We start from the raw sequence: 21,682 nt of genomic DNA, 5'->3' as shown, positions 1-21,682 counted from the left end.
GAATTTAAATTAAAGTTAATACATTTTAAAAATAAAAAAGATAGACACAAGAAGCTGGAGTAACTCAGGACAGGTACCATCTCTGACGAGAAGGAATGGGTGACATTTCGGCTTGAGACCCTTTTTCAGAGTATTAAAAAAACTGTGCTGTTCTGTTGTATGTTCTAAAAGTACTTTCAGACAAATAAAATCAATGAATTAATTGAATTTACATTAACCATTGACAGTAGTTTTTTCCTATTGATTGCAATATGTCCTTTCACCTCTGCTAGGCCTCATCTGCCACTGAATCTGTCCAGAATACATTTTCCAAACTATGGAAGGCTTGTTTGAAAAGCTGATTGAACTTCACTGGCATGTCTCAGACCCAGCAGTTAGAGTGTCAAACTGCACTGCTTAATGTCCTGAGCTACTGCCCAGTTTAGTCAATAAAATTTGACAGATCGAAGTGGAACAGCTAACCTTTGTGGAAAAAGTGCAAAATAATGTACAAAATCAAAATTTGACATTATAACGAGGATAATTGTTTTCTAACACCAGCAAGATTACGTGTGGTGTTAATATTAGCACTTCAATTTCATATACAACCCACAATCAAAGCAATATGAATTAAATGTTACACTTCTAATGAAACACTCATTTGGTGTTGGTGGAAATAAAACAATGTCATAAACTTCTAAATTGGCAGGGCCCACATTTCAATTCTACCTCCACTTACAATCTATTTTTTCAGTGATCACTGGGTAAAATACATTGATGCTCCTCGACCTGAGCGCAGCCTTCGCTACAGTGAACCATAACATCCTGCTCACCAGACTCAAAGACCTCGGCATTGAAGGCTCTGCACTCAGCTGGCTCTGTTCCTACCTTTCCAACAGATCCCAATTCATCTCTCTCCACAACCACACCTCTGCTACATCCACAGTCACTCAAGGCGTTCCCCAAGGCTCCGACTCGGCCCCCTCCTCTTCATCATCTACATCCACCCCCTTGGTCAGATACTCCGCCATTTCAACCTGGACTTCCAATGACACCCAGATCTACCTTGGCACCAAATCCCCCACAACCCCCCCCCCCCCCCCCCCCCCCCCCTCTCCCATATCAACCTGTTTGTCAGCTATAAAAACCTGGATGCAACATAATTTCCTCAAACTCAACAGCGATAAGACAGAATTCCTCCTCATAGGCTCCAAAGCCACACTCAGCAAAATCAATAACCCCACTCTCACCATCGACGGCACCACTGTCTCCCCATCTCCCCAGGCCCGCAACCTTGGCGTGATCTTTGATTCCACCCTCTCCCTTGAGCCTCACATCCGCCATGTCATTAAAACCTCCTTCTTTCATCTCCGCAACATCGCCAAACTCAGACCCTCTCTCACACCGCCCGCTGCTGACTCATCCATGCCTTCATCTCCTCCCGACTGGACTATTGCAACTCACTTCTCCTTAGCATCAGCTCTACCTGCATCAACCGACTCCAACTGGTCCAGAACGCAGCCGCCCGACTCAACAGCCACACCAAATCCTGGCATCACATCACTCCAGTCCTCAAACAACTTCACTGGCTTCCCATCTCCCACCGGATCACCTACAAAATCCTGATCCTCACCTACAAAGCCCTCCACCATCTGGCCCCCCCCCATATCTCACTGACCTCCTCTCCCCCTACCAACCCTCACGGTCCCTCAGATCTACATCAGCCGGTCTCCTCTCCATCCACAAGTCCAACCTCCGCAGTTTAGGGGACAGAGCCTTCTCCAGGGCAGCTCCCAGGCTCTGGAACTCCCTCCCCCAACTGATCCGCAATTCCGTGTCCCTCACCATCTTCCAGTCCCGCCTCAAGACCCATCTCTTCACCTCTGCCTCTCCTTAGCCCCACGTCCCCCTCCCTTTTCATCTGTGCATTAATTGCCTTATTATTGTGTTTTGAATTGAATTCTGTCTTTACTTTGTGTACTAGTCATGTCTCTACTATTTATTCCATTCCCCTTACATGTTTTTCCTCTACCTGGAAAATTTTTGTAAGGTGTCATTGAGACGCTTGAAAGGCGCCCATAAATAAAATGTATTATTATTATTATTATATGATATGTTCGGCTGCAAGCAGAACACCTCCCATTTCTTGATATGAGAGATGTATTGTTTTTTAGTACTATCCCTCCAGGCCGCAGTAATCACATCCACCGTACGACCTAATAGTCCGAGCCCCAGGTACGGTCTCCTCAGTATCTGCAAATCAATAGATTAATACGGTCATATAGTGGATGGTTCTCCCCAGTCACAGGGTGAACCAGCAGGTTACTGCATTTGGGGACAGCCATAAAAGGCTGTGTTATTAGTCTCAGAACGAGTGGGAACCATGGCTGTGTAGGCCAGTCGGGGACTACCAAAACGGCTGAGGCGGAGTACTGCTTGATCTTAAGCAAGCACCGACTGATGAGGCAAAATGGGGAAATGCATATAACAACATTCCACCCCAGTGTAGCGAGAATGCATCTACCGCTACTGCCCCGGGTCTGGTTCCCATGAAACATACTTTGGTAGCTGGTGATTTAATCTGGATGCAAACAAATCAATATCTGGTACGCCATACCGAGTGATAAAATCGTTAAATATTTCAGGATTCAACATCCATTCTGTGTTGTCATTGAATTTCCGTGACCTGGTGTCCGCCACCATGTTAAATCTACCTGGTAAGTAGATAGCTGAAATCCAGATGTTTCTTGTAATACACCAATGCCAAATAAGGTTAGCCAATTTATCACATGATACCGACTTGATGTGATTAACGTATGCTACTGCTGTAGTGTTGTCAATCTGAAACTGAACATGCAAGTCATGCATACTAGTACAATACGCCTTTAAGCCATAGAGTGCTCCCAACAACTATAAATAGTTAATACCATGTGATCGAAGAATTAATGCCTCATGCATATTCCATCTGCCACCGCAGCTAGAGATGGTATCAGTAGCTCCCCATCCTGGAGCACTAACATCAATTTGTAAAATAACTGAAGGTTTAACAATCAGAATTTTACTGGAGCAATGCCAAATATTCGCAATACACCACTGTAACTCAGCAATGGCTTCAGCTGGTAACCGCATGGGTCTATTGAAATGACCTGCATGTTGTTTGAGTGCCTGCTCCTTTGCACATTGTAAATTTTGATAATGTAAAGGCCCAAACTGTGCAGCTGGAAAAACAGCCACTAATTTGCCAAGTATACTAGCCACCTGTCGAATAGAAGATTGTTACAATCTTCTATTAACTCTGATCTCTTGCCTCCAGGCAGAGTCCCAGACATGTGAGTTGAATTAATGGTGAATCCCAAATAATCAATTTGGATTTAACTGGATGGATGAGAAACCCCAACCTCTCAAACACGAGTTTGGTAGCTGAAACAGATAATTCAGCTGATTTCTGAGTTTTGCCTATGATTAGGACATCATCCAAATAGGCCATTTCAATATGATTCTGAGCCCGGAGTAGGCCCAACAAACTTTGTAAATAATCTAGGAGCCGAAGTTAAACCATTAGGCAATGCTTTAAACTGCCATATTTGCCTCATCCAGCTAAACTTCAAATATCTCCAGTTATTGTAATGAATGGGTACTGAATAGTATGCATCTTTAAGATCTATGCATGCCATATAGCATCCTTTGGAAACCAGTTGTTTAGCAGTAACAAAAGATTCCATTTTGAAATGTTTATACTGCACATAGGAGTTAAGTCGAGTTAGATCAAGAATTATTCGACACCCACCATCCTTCTTTAGTCTAGGGAATATATTAGACACAAATTGGTGAGATTGATGAAACGACTTCTCAATTACCCCTTTTTTAGATAACTTTTCAATTTCAACTTGTACATCTAAAGACACTTGTGAAAAAACCAATGTCCAGCGGTGTATGCTGTGTAGGTGGACGCAATTTGAAAATAAATTCTATTTGGAACCCTTGTATACTGTGCAGTATAACCAAATAGAAACATAGAAATTAGGTGCAGCAGTAGGCCATTCGGCCCTTCGAGCCTGCACCGCCATTCAATATGATCATGGCTGATCATCCAACTCAGTATCCCGTACCTGCCTTCTATCCATACCCTCTGATCCCCCTAGACACAAGGGCCACATGTAACTCCCTCTTAAATATAGCCAATGAACTGGCCTCAACTACCCTCTGTGGCAGAGAGTTCCAGAGATTCACCACTCTCTGTGTGAAAAAAGTTCTTCTCATCTCGGTTTTAAAGGATTTCCCCCTTATCTTTAAGCTGTGACCCCTTGTCCTGGACTTCCCCAACATCGGGAGCAATCTTCCTGCATCTAGCCTGTCCAACCCCTTAAGAATTTTGTAGTTTCTATAAGATCCCCTCTCAATCTCCTAAATTCTAGAGAGTATAAACCAAGTCTATCCAGTCTTTCTTCATAAGACAGTCCTGACATCCCAGGAATCAGTCTGGTGAACCTTCTCTGCACTCCCTCTATGGCAATAATGTCCTATTCAGATTTGGAGACCAAAACTGTACGCAATACTCCAGGTGTGGTCTCACCAAGACCCTGTACAATTGCAGTAGAACCTCCCTGCTCCTATACTCAAATCCTTTTGCTATGAAAGCTAACATACCATTCGCTTTCTTCACTGCCTGCTGCACCTGCATGCCTACTTTCAATGACTGGTATACCATGAAACCCAGGTCTCGCTGCATCTCCCCTTTTCCTAGTCGGCCACCATTTAGATAATAGTCTGCTTTCCTGTTTTTGAACCAAAATGGATAACCTCACATTTATCCACATTATACTGCATCTGCCAAACATTTGCCCACTCACCCAGCCTATCCAAGTCACCTTGCAGTCTCCTAGCATCCTCCTCACAGCTAACACTGCCCCCCAGCTTAGTGCCATCCACAAACCTGGAGATATTGCCTTCAATTCCCTCATCCAGTTCATTAATATATATTGTAAATAGCTGGGGTCCCAGCACTGAGCCTTGCGATACCCCACTAGTCACTGCCTGCCATTGTGAAAAGGACCCGTTTACTCCTACTCTTTGCTTCCTGTTTGCCAGCCAGTTCTCTATCCACATCAATACTGAACCCCCAATGCCGTGTGCTTTAAGTTTGTATACTAATCTCTTATGTGGGACCTTGTCGAAAGCCTTCTGGAAGTCCAGATACACCACATCCACTGGTTCTCCCCTATCCGCGCTACTAGTTACATCCTCGAAAAATTCTATAAGATTCGTCAGACATGATTTACCTTTCGTAAATCCATGCTGACTTTGTCCAATGATTTCACCACTTTCCAAATGTGCTGCTATCCCATCTTTAATAACTGACTCAAGCAGTTTCCCCACTACCGATGTTAGACTAACTGGTCTGTAATTCCCCGTTTTCTCTCTCCCTCCCTTCTTAAAAAGTGGGGTTACGTTTGCTACCCGCCAATCCTCAGGAACTACTCCAGAATCTAAAGAGTTTTGAAAGATTATTACTAATGCATCCACTATTTCTGGAGCTACTTCCTTAAGTACTCTGGGATGCAGCCTATCTGGCCCTGGGGATTTATCGGCCTTTAATCCATTCAATTTGCCCAACACCACTTCCCGGCTAACCTGGATTTCACTCAATTCCTCCAACTCCTTTGACCCGCGGTCCCCTGCTATTTCCGGCAGATTATTTATGTCTTCCTTAGTGAAGACGGAACCAAAGTAGTTATTCAATTGGTCCGCCATATCCTTGATCCCCATGATCAACGCACCTGTTTCTGACTGCAAGAGACCTACATTTGTTTTAACTAATCTCTTTCTTTTGACATATCTTTAAAAACTTTTGCAGTCAGTTTTTATGTTCCCTGCCAGTTTTCTTTCATAATCTATTTTTCCTTTCCTAATTAAGCCCTTTGTCCTCCTCTGCTGGTCTCTGAATTTCTCCCAGTCCTCCGGTATGCTGCTTTTTCTGGCTAATTTGCACGCATCATCCTTCGCTTTGATACTATCCCTGATTTCCCTTGTTATCCACGGATGCACTACCTTCCCTGATTTATTCTTTTGCCAAACTGGGATAAACAATTTTTGTAGTTCATCCATGCAGTCTTTAAATGTTTTCCATTGCATATCCACCATCAACCCTTTTAGAATTAATTGCCAGTCAATCTTGGCCAATTCACGTCTCATACCCTCAAAGTTACCTTTCTTTAAGTTCAGACCATTGTTTCTGAATTAACAATGCCACTCTCCATCCTAATGAAGAACTCAACCATATTATGGTCACTCTTGCCCAAGGGGGCACGTACAACAAGACTGCTAACTAACCCTTCCTCATTACTCAATACCCAGTCTAAAATAGCCTGCTCTCTCGTTGGTTCCTCTACATGTTGATTTAGATAACTATCCCGCATACATTCTAAGAAATCCTCTTCCTCAGCACCCCAGCCAATTTGATTCACCCAATCTATATGTAGATCTGTAAATCTGATGTTATGCAGCACCATTCAATGAAAAACAAGTGTAATCTCCCACCAACTTGTAACTGATCCTTACATGACATGATCTGAAAAGAACCAGATCCACCTACCTCCATGGTTGTCAATGGAAACTTCTGCCCCCGAGTTCTGGAGGGGAAGAATGTTGGCGTGCGCCAATTGCGCATGGGTGGCAAGGGCCGGCTTGGTCCTTGGCCTGAACCAGCTCGAGCGAACCGTTTGTAGGGGTGCTGCCGCCGAAGTGGAATTTGCTAGTCGGCTGGGCTTTTATGAGGCCGACCGTTTTCGCCTCGTCATCCAATTCTCTGACCCGTTTTGATAGGTCATCACCGAACAGTAGATTCGACGGTTGCACATTGCTCGATTTGCACAGTGCCGCAAACTTGGGGTTTAGAGTAGAACGGATAGCACTCTTTCTGAGGCGGTATATTTGAAAATGTGCATTGCACATTAGGGCCAGAGCATCCTGCTGCACCTCAGACAGGGGCCCCCCATCAACCGACCTAGCGAAAGCTGTAATGCGAGCAGCTTTAGTATCTTCTGGAGCCTCACTTCCTGGGCTCTGATACCTACACCCATGTGACCCCAGATAGCGTGGTTCACAGCCGGCACTTTGATCGAGGCACAATTGGCGGGTGTCTCGTATTGTTTGGAGGTTTCTTCCATTGTGAGGTCTTGCAGCTGGTGTGAGGCCATGTAATTTATAGTCATGGCCAGGTCCTCATCCAGCAGTTCCCCAGTTCCGGTTGGTATAGCAAATTTAGATGCCATGCTTGGCACCCCTGGTTCGCGGCCTTCTTGCCTTGAGGTATGCTCACCGGCTATACCTCCGACCTCGGAGTCAGAACAAAACTGACCCTGTATCCTCTCTTCCTCCGAGAGGGAGACATTATGCAGCCCTTCAACAGGTGGCGCTGCCACGAGCCCCTGAGGAGACCCGCGGATATAAAGCTCCTCTTGCTGGAGCATATCGTGATGGAGCATCCTCTCCATCAGGAGCTCCATCCTAGACAGACGTCCGAAGACGCTATCCATTGTGGGAGGGGAACCCTCCTGGCCCGACTCATCCGAGTCAACAGGCCTTGCCGAATTCTAAGTGGCTTTACGTCCCACCAGAGTAGTCACGGTGCTTTCAATCGGCACCAAGTCGGAAGCCACTGGCCGTGCCGCCAGAGACTCTGAAGGCGAAATGGACGGCTGCCCCCTACCCGCACTCCCAGCGGTCTTTTATAGCTGCTCTCCCAGCAGCCCGCCTCAACCTTCCCTTAGTCATTTTCTCCATGGCTTCTGCAACAAAATTTACCGACCGCAGAAAACGACCTCAACTAATTTTTTAAAACTTACCTGAGGGTTTTTAAAACTTACCGCTGGTGGAGCTACACGCCTGCCAGCCCGTCATTGCGCCATGCGTCAGACGTAATGCGGACTGGCGGGGCTTCTTCACGGAATCACTCACGTGACTCCGAAGTTAAATCCAGAATATCATGCAAACATATCCTGTTACATCATAAGAGATGAGCCCAAATCAGAATGAACTAATAGATAAAAACAGAAGACTAAATGCAATGTCATGTTTTGTATGATGGTGGTTACAATTCTGAGTCAATGGTTACTTTTACAACTCTCCTTTTTCATACAGCAAATTAGCTCTTCTTTTCTTGAATACTGCGACATTTGCAAGGGAGCAGCAGAAAATAACATTTTGAGGATGACACATCCGTGATCACATTCTTCCCAAGAGACACATGCTTGCTAATTATTTCTTAACAACATGGGCTTTAAAACCAAATTGAAATGCTTTTGGTGCAAGAAAAAACTGAGATTGTTTTTAAAGCATGAAATACTTTTCCTCAAATTTCTGGCACTGCAGGACACTAAGATAGAACTATGTTCTTGCTATTTGCTTGCACTAAAGGAGCAACATACCTTCAGCTGTACATGGTATATAAATGAGCTTCCATTATAATTGACTACATTGCATACATTATATTGAAATTCTGCTCTCTGGTCTTAAGACTATTTCTTCAAAAGAAGGAAAGTTAAATTAAAAAAAAACAGCTTTTATACTTGGACATAATCAAATCTACTTCGATAGTAAATTCAGATGCTTTAAATGACCTGAACAATGTTACTGTGTGGTTAAATGTTTAATTAAAATAAAATCAGATAAATCTCTGCACATTCACTTATCAGCTGTATCATATAGCCATTTGCTGTCAGCAATAGGAGTGCCCTAAATGAAATGAAATTAATTTAATGAGCTGATAATGTATCAGGACTTTGTTTAAAAAAATTATTTATACAAATTTTAGAATGTCTGAAGCTATGTGTAAAGCTATTCAATATACTTCAATGCAAATGTTGCTACATGCCAGTAATGTAGAGACAACTGACCAAGCATAAACTTTTGTTTTCCATATATACACACAGATATTCACATTTAAAACATTAGATTATGCAGTATATAGAGTCTTGTGTTTGTATTCTGTTGATTCCCTATCAATATTTTTCCAGTCGAATGACATCTCTCCACTTCTCAGCAGATTTTCTGATACGTTTTTGAAGTTGTACTGTGAATAATTGAAGTTTTGTATTCAATATAATTATGACTTCCTTTGGAGAAACCCATTTGGTTCTACATTGCAAGTTATCATAGAATCATAGAAAATAGGTGCAGGAGTAGGCCATTCGGCCCTTCGAGCCTGCACCGCCATTCAATATGATCATGGCTGATCATCCAACTCAGTATCCTGTACCTGCCTTCTCTCCATACCCCCTGATCCCTTTAGCCACAAGGGCCACAACCAACTCACTCTTAAATATAGCCAATGAACTGGCCTCAACTACTTTCTGTGGCAGAGAATTCCACAGATTCACCACTCTCTGTGGGAATTTTTTTTTCTTATCTCGGTCCTAAAAAACTCCCCCTTATCCTTAAACTGTGACCCCTTGTTCTGGACTTCCCCAACACCGGGAACAATCTTCCTGCATCTAGCCTGTCCAACCGCTTAAGAATTTTGTAAGTTTCTATAAGATCCCCCCTCAATCTTCAAATTCTAGCGAGTACAAGCCGAGTCTATCCAGTCTTTCTTCATATGGAAGTCCTGCCATCCCAGGAATCAGTCTGGTGAACATTCTCTGTACTCCCTCTATGGCAAGAATGTCTTTCCTCAGATTAGGAGAACAAAACTGTACACAATACTCCAGGCGTGGTCTCACCAAGGCCCTGTACAACTGCAGTAGAACCTCCCTGCTCCTATACTCAAATCCTTTTGCTATGAATGCTAACATACCATTCGCTTTCTTCACTGCCTGCTGCACCTGCATGGCTACTTTCAATGACTGGTGTACCATGACACCCAGGTCTCATTGCATCTCCCCTTTTCCTAATCGGCCACCATTCAGATAATATCAATCAGTACCATGCCGATTGATTTTTGGAGAAGGATCTAACATCATTATTCAGTGTTTAATGCTCTGTTAAACAATGTACACAAAATGCTATTATATTCTTTTGGAAATGTATTACACTTCTTGTTAGTAAGCACATTCTCATTTGTGTATTCAATCAAGATTAGCAATGCTGCCACTGGGAAAATAACACTTTGAAGTTAAGACATGAGAAATGCCAACTTTGTTACTTGGAGAACTTAAATTCAAGTATATAAAGTCTTAAATATAGCCAATGAACTGGCCTCAACTACTTTCTGTGGCAGAGAATTCAAGTATATAAAAAAAGGTATAAGATGAGTACAAGCATATTCTCATTTGTGTATTCAATCAAGATTAGCAATGCTGCTTCACTGGGGATCTCCGAAATACCCACAATACTTTGAAGGTTCAGACATGAGAAATGCCTCAGATCCTGGTGCTACCGCTGCCACCATGAGAGAATCCTTACCAACTGCATCACAATTGGCAAGTCTCCGACCGGAAGGCATTGCAGAGGGTGGTGAAAATGCCCAACGTCTTCCAAATGTCCAAAGCCAAGCGCTGTCTGAGCACTGGCCTCACCACGGGAGGCGCTTTCTGTGCCGGCAGGTCGAGAGCTTCTTTGCCGCCGCTGTCAAGTATATAAAAAAAGGTATAAACACTTATTATTTTTTTTTTTATTCAAATCGTTTGCTATGTCGCTCTTCAAAGATGCTAAATGCACTCTCTGTATTATAATTAACTATTAATGAGGTAAAAGGCTATTATTACAAAAATCCATTCCTTTAGACAAGTAAATATGTTATCCTTACCTGCTCAGTCTATGATTATCAATTGATTGCTTGACATGAGCTTCCAGTCTAGTAAACATAGGTTATGAGTATCATAAGATCATAAGACATAGGAGCAGAATTAAGCCACTCAACACACCATGTCTGCTCCAACATTCAATTGTGACTGATTTATTTTTCCCTCGCAACCCCATTCTCCTGCTTTCTCCTTGTATCCTTTGACACCCTTACTAATCAATAACTATTTAAACGCCACTAGAAGAATATCAAATTACTTCGCCTTCACTGCCGCCTGTGTCTGTGCCATCTGGTCATAGTCCCTCTCACTGCTGGAAATGTCAAAGATCTGTTGATTGTCACGTGTACCAATTAAGGTACAGTGAAACTCGATTTACCAAATGTCCTCTCCACATTGACTCTTTCTAGGCCTTTCATTAATTGATAGGTTTTAATAAGATACCCTCTCATCCTTCTAAACTTCAACAAGGCAACAACCCCTCTCTCTCAATGTAAGCGAGACAAAGGAGATTGTGATTGACTTCAGCAAGTGAGGCTGTGCACACACCCGTGTATACATTGGCGCTGAGGTAGATACAGTTGAAAGTTTCAATTCATAGGAATAAATAGCACCAGCAATTTGTACTGGACCAGCCTCATGTAAGCTATGGTCAAGAAAGCACACCTACACCTCTATTTCCTTAAAAGGCTTAGGAAGTTTGGAAGTCCCCAACAACTCTCACCAACCTCTACAGATGAGTCGTAGAAAGCATTTTATTAGGATGCATCACAGCCTGGTATAGGAACAGCTCCATCCAAGACCACAAGAAATTGCATAAGGTTGTGGACGTAGCCTGGACTATCATAGAAACCAGATCCACCCATTGACTCCATCTAGACTTCACACTCTTGGCAAGACCACCAGCATAATCAAAGACCAGTCTCACTCTGGTCGCCCCCTCTTTTCCTCTCTCCCACCTAGCAAGAGGTACAGAAGTTTTAAAACACGCAACTCCAGATTCAGAGACAGTTCTTTCCTAGCTGTTATTAGGCAACTGAACGGTTCTCTCATCAACCAGGGTGCAGTTCTGACCTCCCATCTACCTCATTAAAGACCATTGAACTGTCTTTACTTGGACTTCACTACACTTTATCTTGCACTAAACATTATACTCTGTATCTGTACACTGAGGACGGCTTGATTACAATCATGTATAGTCTTTCTGCTGACTGGATAACATGGAACAAAAAGCTTTTCAAAAACCTCTTGCACTATGGACAGCTTGATTATAATCATGCATAATCTTCTTTTCAATGGGATAGCACAAACAAAAGCTTTTCACTGTAGATTGATACACAGGGCATTAAAAATCTAAACTAAATGTGGTCCGACTAGCACATTATGAAGCCTCAGCATTCCATCCATGGTTTTATATTCTGGTCCTCCCAAAATGAATGCTAATATGTCATTTGCCTTTACTACCAAATCTACCTGCAAATTTAGCTTTCGCGAATCTTGCACCAGCATTCTCAAGTCTCCACTTGCACCTCCGATTTCTGAATCCTCCCATCATTTAGAAAATATTCTATACTTTTATTCCTTCTATCAAACTGCATGACTGTACACTTTACTACGCTGTATTATATTTGCCACTTATTTGCCCACTCTCCCAACCTGTTCAAGTCCTTCTGCAGACTTCCTGCTTCCTCAATACTACTTACCCCTCCACCCATCGTCATATCATCTGCAAATTTGGCCACAAAGCCATCAATTTAATCATCCAGATCATTAACACATAATGTGAGAAGTAGCTAACCCAACACCGACCTCTGTGGAACACTACTAGTCACCATCCGGCAACCAGAAAAGGCCCCCTTTATTCCCATTCTTTGCCTTCTGACAATCAACCAATCTTCTAACCTTGCCTCAAATACAACATGCCCCTATCTTGCTTAGCAGTCTTTTGTGTGGCACCTTATCAAAGACCTGAAAAACCAAGTAAATAACATCCACTGATTCTCCTTTATCTATTCAGCTTGTTTATTTCTCAAAGAATTTCAATAGATTTGTCAGGTATGATCTCCCCTTAACAAAACCATGTTGACTTTGCCCTGTTTTATCATGTGTTTCCAAATACCCTGAAACCTCATCCTTAATAATGGACTCTAAAATCTTAACAACCACTGAAGTCAGCCTAATCATAATTCCCTTTCTTTTGCTTCGTTACCTTCTTAAGCTGTGGAGTTACATTTGCAATGTTCTAGTCATCTGGAATCATTCCTGACTCCAATGATTCTTGAAAGATCACTACTAATGCCTCCATTGCCCATCAGTGATGAAGTCTTCAAAATCAGGCATGTTGGCCTTCATAACAAGAGGAGTTGAGTATAGGAACAAAGAGGTCCTTCTGCAGTTGTATAAGACCCTAGTGAGACCACAACTGGAGTATTGTGTGCAGTTTTAGTCCCCTAATTTGATGAAGGACATTCTTGCTATTGAGGGAGTGCAGCATAGGTTTACAAGGTTAATTCCCAGGATGGCGGGACTGTCATATGCTGAGAGAATGGAGCGGCTGGGCTTGTATACTCTGGAATTTAGCAAGATGAGTGGGGATCTTATTGAAACATATAAGATTATTAAGGGTTTGGACACGCTTGAGGCAAGAAACATGTTCCCGATGTTGGGGGAGTCCAGAACGAGGGGCCACAGTTTAAGAATAGGGGGTAAGCCATTTGGAACGGAAACGCAGAAACACTTCTTCACACAGAGTTGTGAGTCTGTGGAATTCTCTGCCTCAGAGGGCGGTGGAGGCCGGTTCTCTGGATACTGTCAAGAGAGCTAGATAGGGCTCTTAAAGATAGCGAAGTCAGGGGATATGGGGAGAATGCAGGAAACGGGGTACTGATTAGGGATGATCAGCCATGATCACATTGAATGGCGCTGCTGTCTCAAAGGGCTGATTGTCCTCCTCCTGCATCTATTGTCTATTGTAAAAATTGTCCCTAGTGGGTTTAGGATAGTGTTAATGTGCGGGGATCTCTGGTCGGCACGGAACCGGTGGGCCGAAGGGCCTGTTTCCACTCTATCTCAAAACCAAACTAAATGTTAAAATGCAGTAAAGGCTACAAATACAAACCCAAAGTTGCCTCCTAAACCAAAGAGACTGATCTTCACATAACAACTATCACCAGATGAAAACAGAGTGAATGAATCATTGGCCAGTCTGATGCATGCAGCCCCAGGCACAGTACAGCTCCCAATAATTTTACGTTACCAAGCTGCTTTTGGAGCTGTTCAGTGAATGGAGGGAGTGGGAATTTCCAACTGCGTAATGTCCAACTATTCTAAAAGAGGCCTTTACTTCCTCAGGAGACTGAGGAAATTTAGCATCAATGACCCTTGCAAATATCGACAAATGCAGCATAAATAACATACTGTCGGCATGCATCACAGCATGACTTGTGAACAGATCTGCCAAGACCACAAGAAATGGCAGAAAGCTTTAGATGCTGTTCATTCAGTCCATCACACGAACCAGACTTCCCACCATTGACTCCATTTACATTTCACACTGCCTCGGAAAGGGTCAAGGTTAAAAAAAGTAGCGAACATAGCCAAAGACTTGTCCCCATCCTGGTTATTCTTTCTCCTCTCCGTTCCTTTTGGGCTGAAGGTACAGAGGCTGGAAAGCATGCACCACCAGTCTCAGGAACAGCTTCTCACCCTCCATTATCAGGCTTCTGAATGATCCATCCATAAACCTGTCTTCATCGACAGGTTGGTGGTGAAGAGAGTCACCAATTTTAAATTCCTGTGCATACATGTCTCTGAAAATATGTCCTGGGTACAGCACATTGATGCAATCATAAACACAGCCCATCATCACCTCTATTTCCTGAGAAGACCGAGGAGATTCGGTATGTCAACAAATATTCTTGAAATTCTACATGTGTATGATAGAGAGCATATTGATTGGTTGTATCATGAAATCAGCAACTCGAATGCCCAGGAACAAAGAAATTTCACAAAGTTTCACGGTATTGACCTCCCCACCATCGAAGAGATCTACAGGGGATGCTCACTCAAAAAGGCGGCTGGTATCCAAGGACCCACACCACCCTGGCCACACACTCATTTTACTCTTGCCGTCGGATAGAAGGCATAGTAGTTTGAAAACTGTAAGGTCCAGGTTCAGGTACAGCTTCTTCCCCACAACCATCGGGTATTAAACACGACAAACTCCAACTAAACTCCGAACCACAAACTGCCTTGGTTGCACTAGGGACTACAGGCTTTGTTTTGTTTTGCACAATATTGGGTCTTTTATTTATTGTACTACATTTTTTAGTTTGTTTATTATATTATCTCATAGCTATCAAACTTGTTTTGCTGCTGCATATACAAATGCAATTGTTCCCTTTCGATACATTCAAACAGTATGGCAATAAAACACTCTTGACTCATAAGCTAAGGTACTGTCGGTCAAACTCACTTCTAACCCATTGCAGACATTGGACTTTCTCTATGGACAGATGCACTATGATGTTGAAAATTATATTCTGCACCTGCACTCTGTATCTTCTCAGGTAGGTAAAAGTGCTGGAGAAGCTCAGTGAAGCGAAGGAAATAGGCAACGTTTCGAGCCGAAACCCTTCTTCAGACTTCACTCCATAGATGCTGCTGCACCCGCTGAGTTTCTCCAGCACTTTTGTCTACCTTCGATTTTCCAGCATCTGCAGTTTCTTCATAAAAACTCTGTATCTTCTCCTTTGCTTGACCTATTGTACTTGAGTTTAGCTTGATTGTATTTAAGTATAGTATTATCTGATTTAATTTGAAAGCACACAAAACAAAGTTTTTCACTATACCTCGGTACATGTGACAATAATAAACCTAAACCTAAGATAGGGCTGGCGTGGAGAAATGTTATTGGAAGGAGAATCTTTGACATGGGCCACAAAGGATCGGGGAGAGAGAGAGAGAGAGAGCTCTATTACAGGGCCCGTCACTAGTACAAAGCTCTCGGGAGTTCTCGGGATAGCCGAGCCGAGGCTAGTGTGCGTCGACCTCAGAAGCGCTCTGAAGCGCCTTCTGAAGCCGTCGGGATCTGCAGAACAGAGCCCACTTGCTTGTTCTTTCTGCGTCTTTTGACGAACTGGGGGGGGGTTAACGTAACTCGCAGCGGGTGCAAAAACACGGCCCAGCACACAGCGCTTTGAAAACTCTGCGTAGCTGGCTGCGAGGAGTAGAGCCATTGTGATGTCATCCAGCTCGTTAGCTTTAAAGAAGATCTCAGATTTGTGAACAATTTAAAGAAATAATGAATCAAATTTTCAGCTGAGGCGATTTTTGAGATCATGAGGAAAATCTCTACCGGAATATGTAAAAATTTCACCGTTAGCGCGTCGGGTTTTCGAGGAGATGTGAATCACAGACAACACATAAGTAAACACACAAATCCACACACAAATACATCCACATCCAAGATCAGAGGTTTATATCGATATAGTATATAGATAATACTCTGCGCTGAGGTCGCGTATTTGGCTACAATGAAAAAAGATCATGAGATTTTACTTAAAAATCTCTGGCCCAAATAAATTTGGTGAATGCATTATTAATCAATGAGAAAACAGCAAGGTTAAAATGGAACAGATGCGACACATTCACATAATTCAGTCTAGTTTCAGAAGATAACTAATCTTTTCTTATTGCCAACACTATTAATGCATAATAAACTTAGACCCATTTATTAGATTTATTCCAATGAAACTAGCTGTAGCTCCTCTTTCCTGTTCCCTGTCAAACGTAATTAAAGCAAATAATTATTTGCAGTTCTTAATAAATGAAGTCAATTACATTTTAATTGATGTTTGATGTTGTGTTGCCTTGTATAAAATTACAAGCTCATGATCATATCACATTTAATATTTCCCCCAAATTAAGTGTGACTACTTTATTACAGTATTTAATAAATAATAATTAGCCAAGTTAAACTACAGATAACATTGCATTTCACACCCACCCAACTTATAGCCAGGTGTGATCATAGAAAGTCACTGTTTCAAGAATAATGAACTGTTTCCACAAAATAAGTTTCAATCTTTCTTTCTGATTTTCCTCTGACTTCTGTCTATTCAGTCTCTTAGCAATTACCTTTGCCGTCAAAAGATAAATTATATGTTTAAATATTACCCAATAAATTGCTCATGCATATAACTTATTTGAAAAAATGATTAACATAAATTAATTATAAATTTTCCTGTTTTTATGGTTGTTACTTAATTCCTGCAAAACCTTACCACCAGCAAAATGTATATTCTTGTAATAGACCTAACCATATATTTTACAATATATTTTCACTTACAACAATATTTGAATTTTGTGGCAAAGATCCCTGATATTAAAAAGTCATCACTATTTCTTTGCCTTCCTCCAAAAATTATTATATACTGATAGCAGGCAGAGACAGGCTGGGACTCTATTCAATTTAGCAGGCTGGGACTCTATTCCTTGGACCACATGAGGATGAGTGGTGATCTTGTAGAGGTGTATAAAATCATGAGAGAAATAGATCTCTTGCCCACAGTGGGGGAAATCGAGAACTAGAGGACATAGGTTTAAGGTAAAGGGGCAAAGATTTAATAGTAATCTGAGGAGTATTTTTTTCACACAAATAGTGGTGGGTGTGTGGAACGAGCTGCCAGAGGAGGTAGAGACATGGACTATCGCAACGTTTAAGAAAAAATTTAGACAGGTACAAGGATGGGATAGGTTTAGAGGAATATGGGCCAAATGCAGGTGGATGGGACCAGTGCAGATAGGACATGTTGGTCGGCGTAGGCAAATTGTGCCGAAGGGCTTGTTTCCATGCTCCTGACAGAATGCTCACACCATTCAGCTCAGAAGACAATGTGTGCATGTGTAATTATGCTCTTTTGACTGGTTAGGCGTTTCTATAGTGCAGGAAAAACACGGACATTCCAGACATCCTTTTAGCTACAAAGAATTATGTAACTACTGGAAGTCATTAACAACCTCCCTTCCATATTTGAGGAGCTTGTGTATCATTTATGGTGTACACTCTTTGCAAACTAAGCAGTAACAATGATCTATATTTTACTTATAGATCATATTCAGACCATTTTGAATAATTGGTATTTTGTCAAATCTATTTTCAAAATTGTTCTAGAGTAATCCTTCACTTATTTAAACTCTTACATTGAAGGAAAACCTCAGATTTTGATGGTTTAATATGAAACAGTTCCTTTACCAATGCATTTCAACAGGTTAAATGTATATGCAACTTAACAAAATATCACTTAATGAGCTAAGTACTGTAGCTGTCAGGAAGGATATGGACATCTTTGTCACAAACTTATCATGCATGTCCTCTGCAGGAGGAAAAGTCTCCAAATCCTTTTCAAGCTGTTGAAGCTGTTTCTCCATCTGCTTAAGGCTCTTGTCCAAGTTTTCTGCACATACTATAAAAGGAAGACAATAGCTATATTAAATTTTTAACCAACAGCATGACAGGAAGACAGTCATCTTTTATCACAAAGATAAATTTAATTAAACTTTTTTAAATATTGTTTATGTGCAATGACTTGCTAACAGATTGTGGAAAACCCTGCTGTGCTGCAGTGATATAATTTAACCCCAGCTAACTCAAAGTCCCATTTCCTTTCAACAATTGAATGCATTGGTTTGCAACTCACGTAATGATGCACTGAACATTCCCACCATGTTAAAACTACAGGATCATCAGGAACAAGTTGCAGTCATAATATATAAACTATAAAATTATTATACCACAAAAATATAATATTGCACAAGGTATTTACACATTTCATATGTGATTTTATTCTATTTTTAAACATTTTTAATTTGGGTTATTTGAGGTTTTTGCCATCCTAGGTCACTTTAAATTGGAAAGGTAGAAACTACTTTCTCAACAAAATAAAAAATAAACTTAGTGTCCTCAAATTGAGAACATGAACAAAAGGACTAAATTATGAAGTATAACATGCACTAGGATGAGGTCAAATCTTAAGAGCAATTGAGGAAACTCATTGGGGGTTATCAGAGATAGGCGGCATTGATTAAATACTGTGTTCGTTCCAGAATTATCCCCAAATGGTGCATAAATACAAAATAAGTTGCATGCTTATAATCTAAGGAAAGTTATTTATAAGAGAAAATTATTTGTGATGAATTTTACAAATTAATAACATGTCTTTCATACACATAATCTACCACACAGTAGACACTTGAATAGAATGCATACTTTTCAGAATACGAAGCAGGAGTTCAACAATAAAATTGTGATGATTGAACTTCCATTTTCAAAAGGAGGCTACACATTGCCACCTCCAGGTAATATTAACTGTTTCTCTGCAACATCAACGATACAAATAACACAGAAATACCATACAATTAAAAAAAAATTAAAGTACAGAATGTAAATCAACAACAATTATTTCAGGAGACAAGAAATGGTAATTACTTTGGCCTTGAAATACAGCCATAAACCGATCCGCTTTAGATAAAAGGTTTTTAATTACCGATTGAAATACACTTGAGAATAATTTGAAAAGTTGAAACACCTTTTAGCTTTCGCCTGTGGTTACTTACACATCCATGACATAAATTTTTTAGCAGCACGAATTGGACTAGGGATTATTATAAATGCAGGAAAGTTTACTTTTTGTAGAGAATACACAGTGCCCACCATAATGTTTGGGACTAAAGACCCATCATTTATTTATTTGCCTCTGTACTCCACAATGTGTGATTTGTAATAGAAAATATTACATGTGCTTAAAGTGCCCATTGTCAGATTTTATTAAAGGCCAATTTTATACATTTTGGTTTCAGCATGTAGAAATTACAGCTGTGTTTGTGCATAGTCTCCCCCCCCCCCCCCACCCATTTCAGGGCACCATAATGTTTGGGACACTTGGCTTCACAGGCGTTTGTAATTGCACGGGTGTGTTTATATGCCTCCTTAAGATAGCTCTCAGCACCTAGTCTTTCCTCCAGTCTTTCCATCACCTTTCAAAACTTTTATTGCTGTATATCAACATGAGGACCAAAGTTGTGCCAATGAAAGTCAAAGAAGCCATTATGAGACTGAGAAACAAGAATTTGGCTGTTAGAGACATCAGCCAAACCTTAGGCTAACCAAAATCAACTGTTTGGTACATCATTAAGAAGAAAGGGAGCACTTGTGAGCTTACTAATCGCAAAGGGACTGGCAGGCCAAGGAAGACCTTCACAGCTGATGACAGAAGAATTATCTCTATAATAAAGAAAAATCCCCAAACACCTGTCCAACAGATAAGAAACACTCTACAGGAGTCAGGTGTGGATTCGTCAATGACCACTATCCGCAGAAAACTTCATGATCAGAAATACAGAGGCTACATTGCACGATGCAAACCACTGGTTAGCCACAAAAATAGGATGGTCATGTTACAGTTTGCCAAGAAGTACTTAAAAGAGCCACCACAGTTCTGGAAAAAGGTCTCGTGGACAGATAAGACGAAGATTAACTTATATCAGAGTGACAGCAAGAGCAAAGTATGGAGGAGAGAAGGAACTGCCCAAGATCCAAAGCATACCACCTCATCTGTGAAACACAGTGGTGGGGGTGTTATGGCCTGGGCATGTATGGCTGCTGAAGGTACTAGCTCACATATCTTCATCGATGATACAACTGCTGATGGTTGCAGCATAATGAATTCTGAAGTGTATAGACACACCCTATCTGCTAAAGTTCAAAAAATGCCTCAAAACTCATTAGCTGGCGGTTCATTCTACAGCAAGACAATGATCCCAAACATGCTGCGAAAGCAACAAAGGAGCTTTCCAAAGCTAAAAAATTGTTAATTATTGAGTGGCCAAGTCAATCACCTGATCTGAACCCAATTGAGCATGCCTTTTATATGCTGAAGAGAAAACTGAAGGGGACTTGCCCCCACAACAAGCATTAGCTAAAGATGGCTGCAATACAGGCCTGGCACCACCAGATAACGCACCCAGCAACTGGTGATGTCCATGAATCGCAGACTTCAAGCAGTCATTGCATGCAAAGGATATGCAACAAAATACTAAACATGACTACTTTCATTTACATGACATTGCTGTGTGTAGTGGCCATTTGGCTTATTTTGTGTGTCATTAATTATGGCATTTGTCTTTAAATTTTAGACTACCCGTTATTATGTGGGTGGGATTTATTATGGAGTCTAGGGTGTGTTCGGTGCTGGTTTTTTTGCGCAGAAGCTTAGTTTTTAGTATAGCTCAGAGCTACATGGGGAAGGAATACCCTTTGACCATGTAGAGTTTTGCTGAGACACGAGGAGTTTTCTAACGTTCAAAAGCGATATGCTGGAGTTTGACGAAGATTAAAGTGTACGAGTTGGAGAAGGTCGGATGTATATCTTATTGTTTTTCTTCAACAATAAAGAAACTATTAATCAAAAGACTGTGTTATGAAGATTTATCTGTTGAGAAATTCTCATGTGTATTATGACATTATCTGGAGAGCTCACATGCGTATTATGACATTCTCCAAAGCCATGTAGTCTCTTTAGTGGCTAGAGGGAGTAATCTCTTGAACAATATAAAAATCTGCACTACATTATCCCAAACAGTATGGTGCCCTGAAAAGTGGGGACTATGTATAAACACTGCTGTCATTTCTACATGGTGAAACCAACATGTGTAAAAATGGCCTTTATTAAAATATGACAATATGCACTTTAACCTCATGTGATTTTTTTTCTATTACACATGTCAAATTGTGGAGTGCAGAGGCAAATAAATAAATGATGGGTCTTTGTCGCAAACATTATGGAGGACACTGTAGAATCACAAACACTGACATCAAAACTGCACACAATGGTCTTCACTGGAACGCAGTTGCCAGTGAGGAAATAGGGTTGGGAAATGAAATTAATCCAAGAACATTTTAATCT

The 21,682-nt window shown here is 41.3% G+C and overlaps 1 protein-coding gene across 2 annotated transcripts in view; it reads right to left on the bottom strand.

Moving 5' to 3' along the window:
* Positions 1-21,682, bottom strand: part of LOC129698312 (protein diaphanous homolog 3-like) — a 463,901-nt gene that overhangs the window by 121,460 nt on the left and 320,759 nt on the right. For both annotated transcript variants that reach the window (XM_055637392.1, XM_055637391.1), the window contains exon 23: positions 18,061-18,184. In XM_055637392.1, the coding sequence (XP_055493367.1) occupies positions 18,061-18,184 (124 nt within the window). The remainder of the gene's footprint in view (positions 1-18,060; positions 18,185-21,682) is intronic.

The sequence above is a fragment of the Leucoraja erinacea genome, chromosome 6, assembly GCF_028641065.1.
Source record: "Leucoraja erinacea ecotype New England chromosome 6, Leri_hhj_1, whole genome shotgun sequence".
Lineage (NCBI taxonomy): Eukaryota > Metazoa > Chordata > Chondrichthyes > Rajiformes > Rajidae > Leucoraja > Leucoraja erinaceus.
Note: the sequence above shows the minus strand (reverse complement) of the source record. Positions and strands in the feature narration are given on the sequence as shown.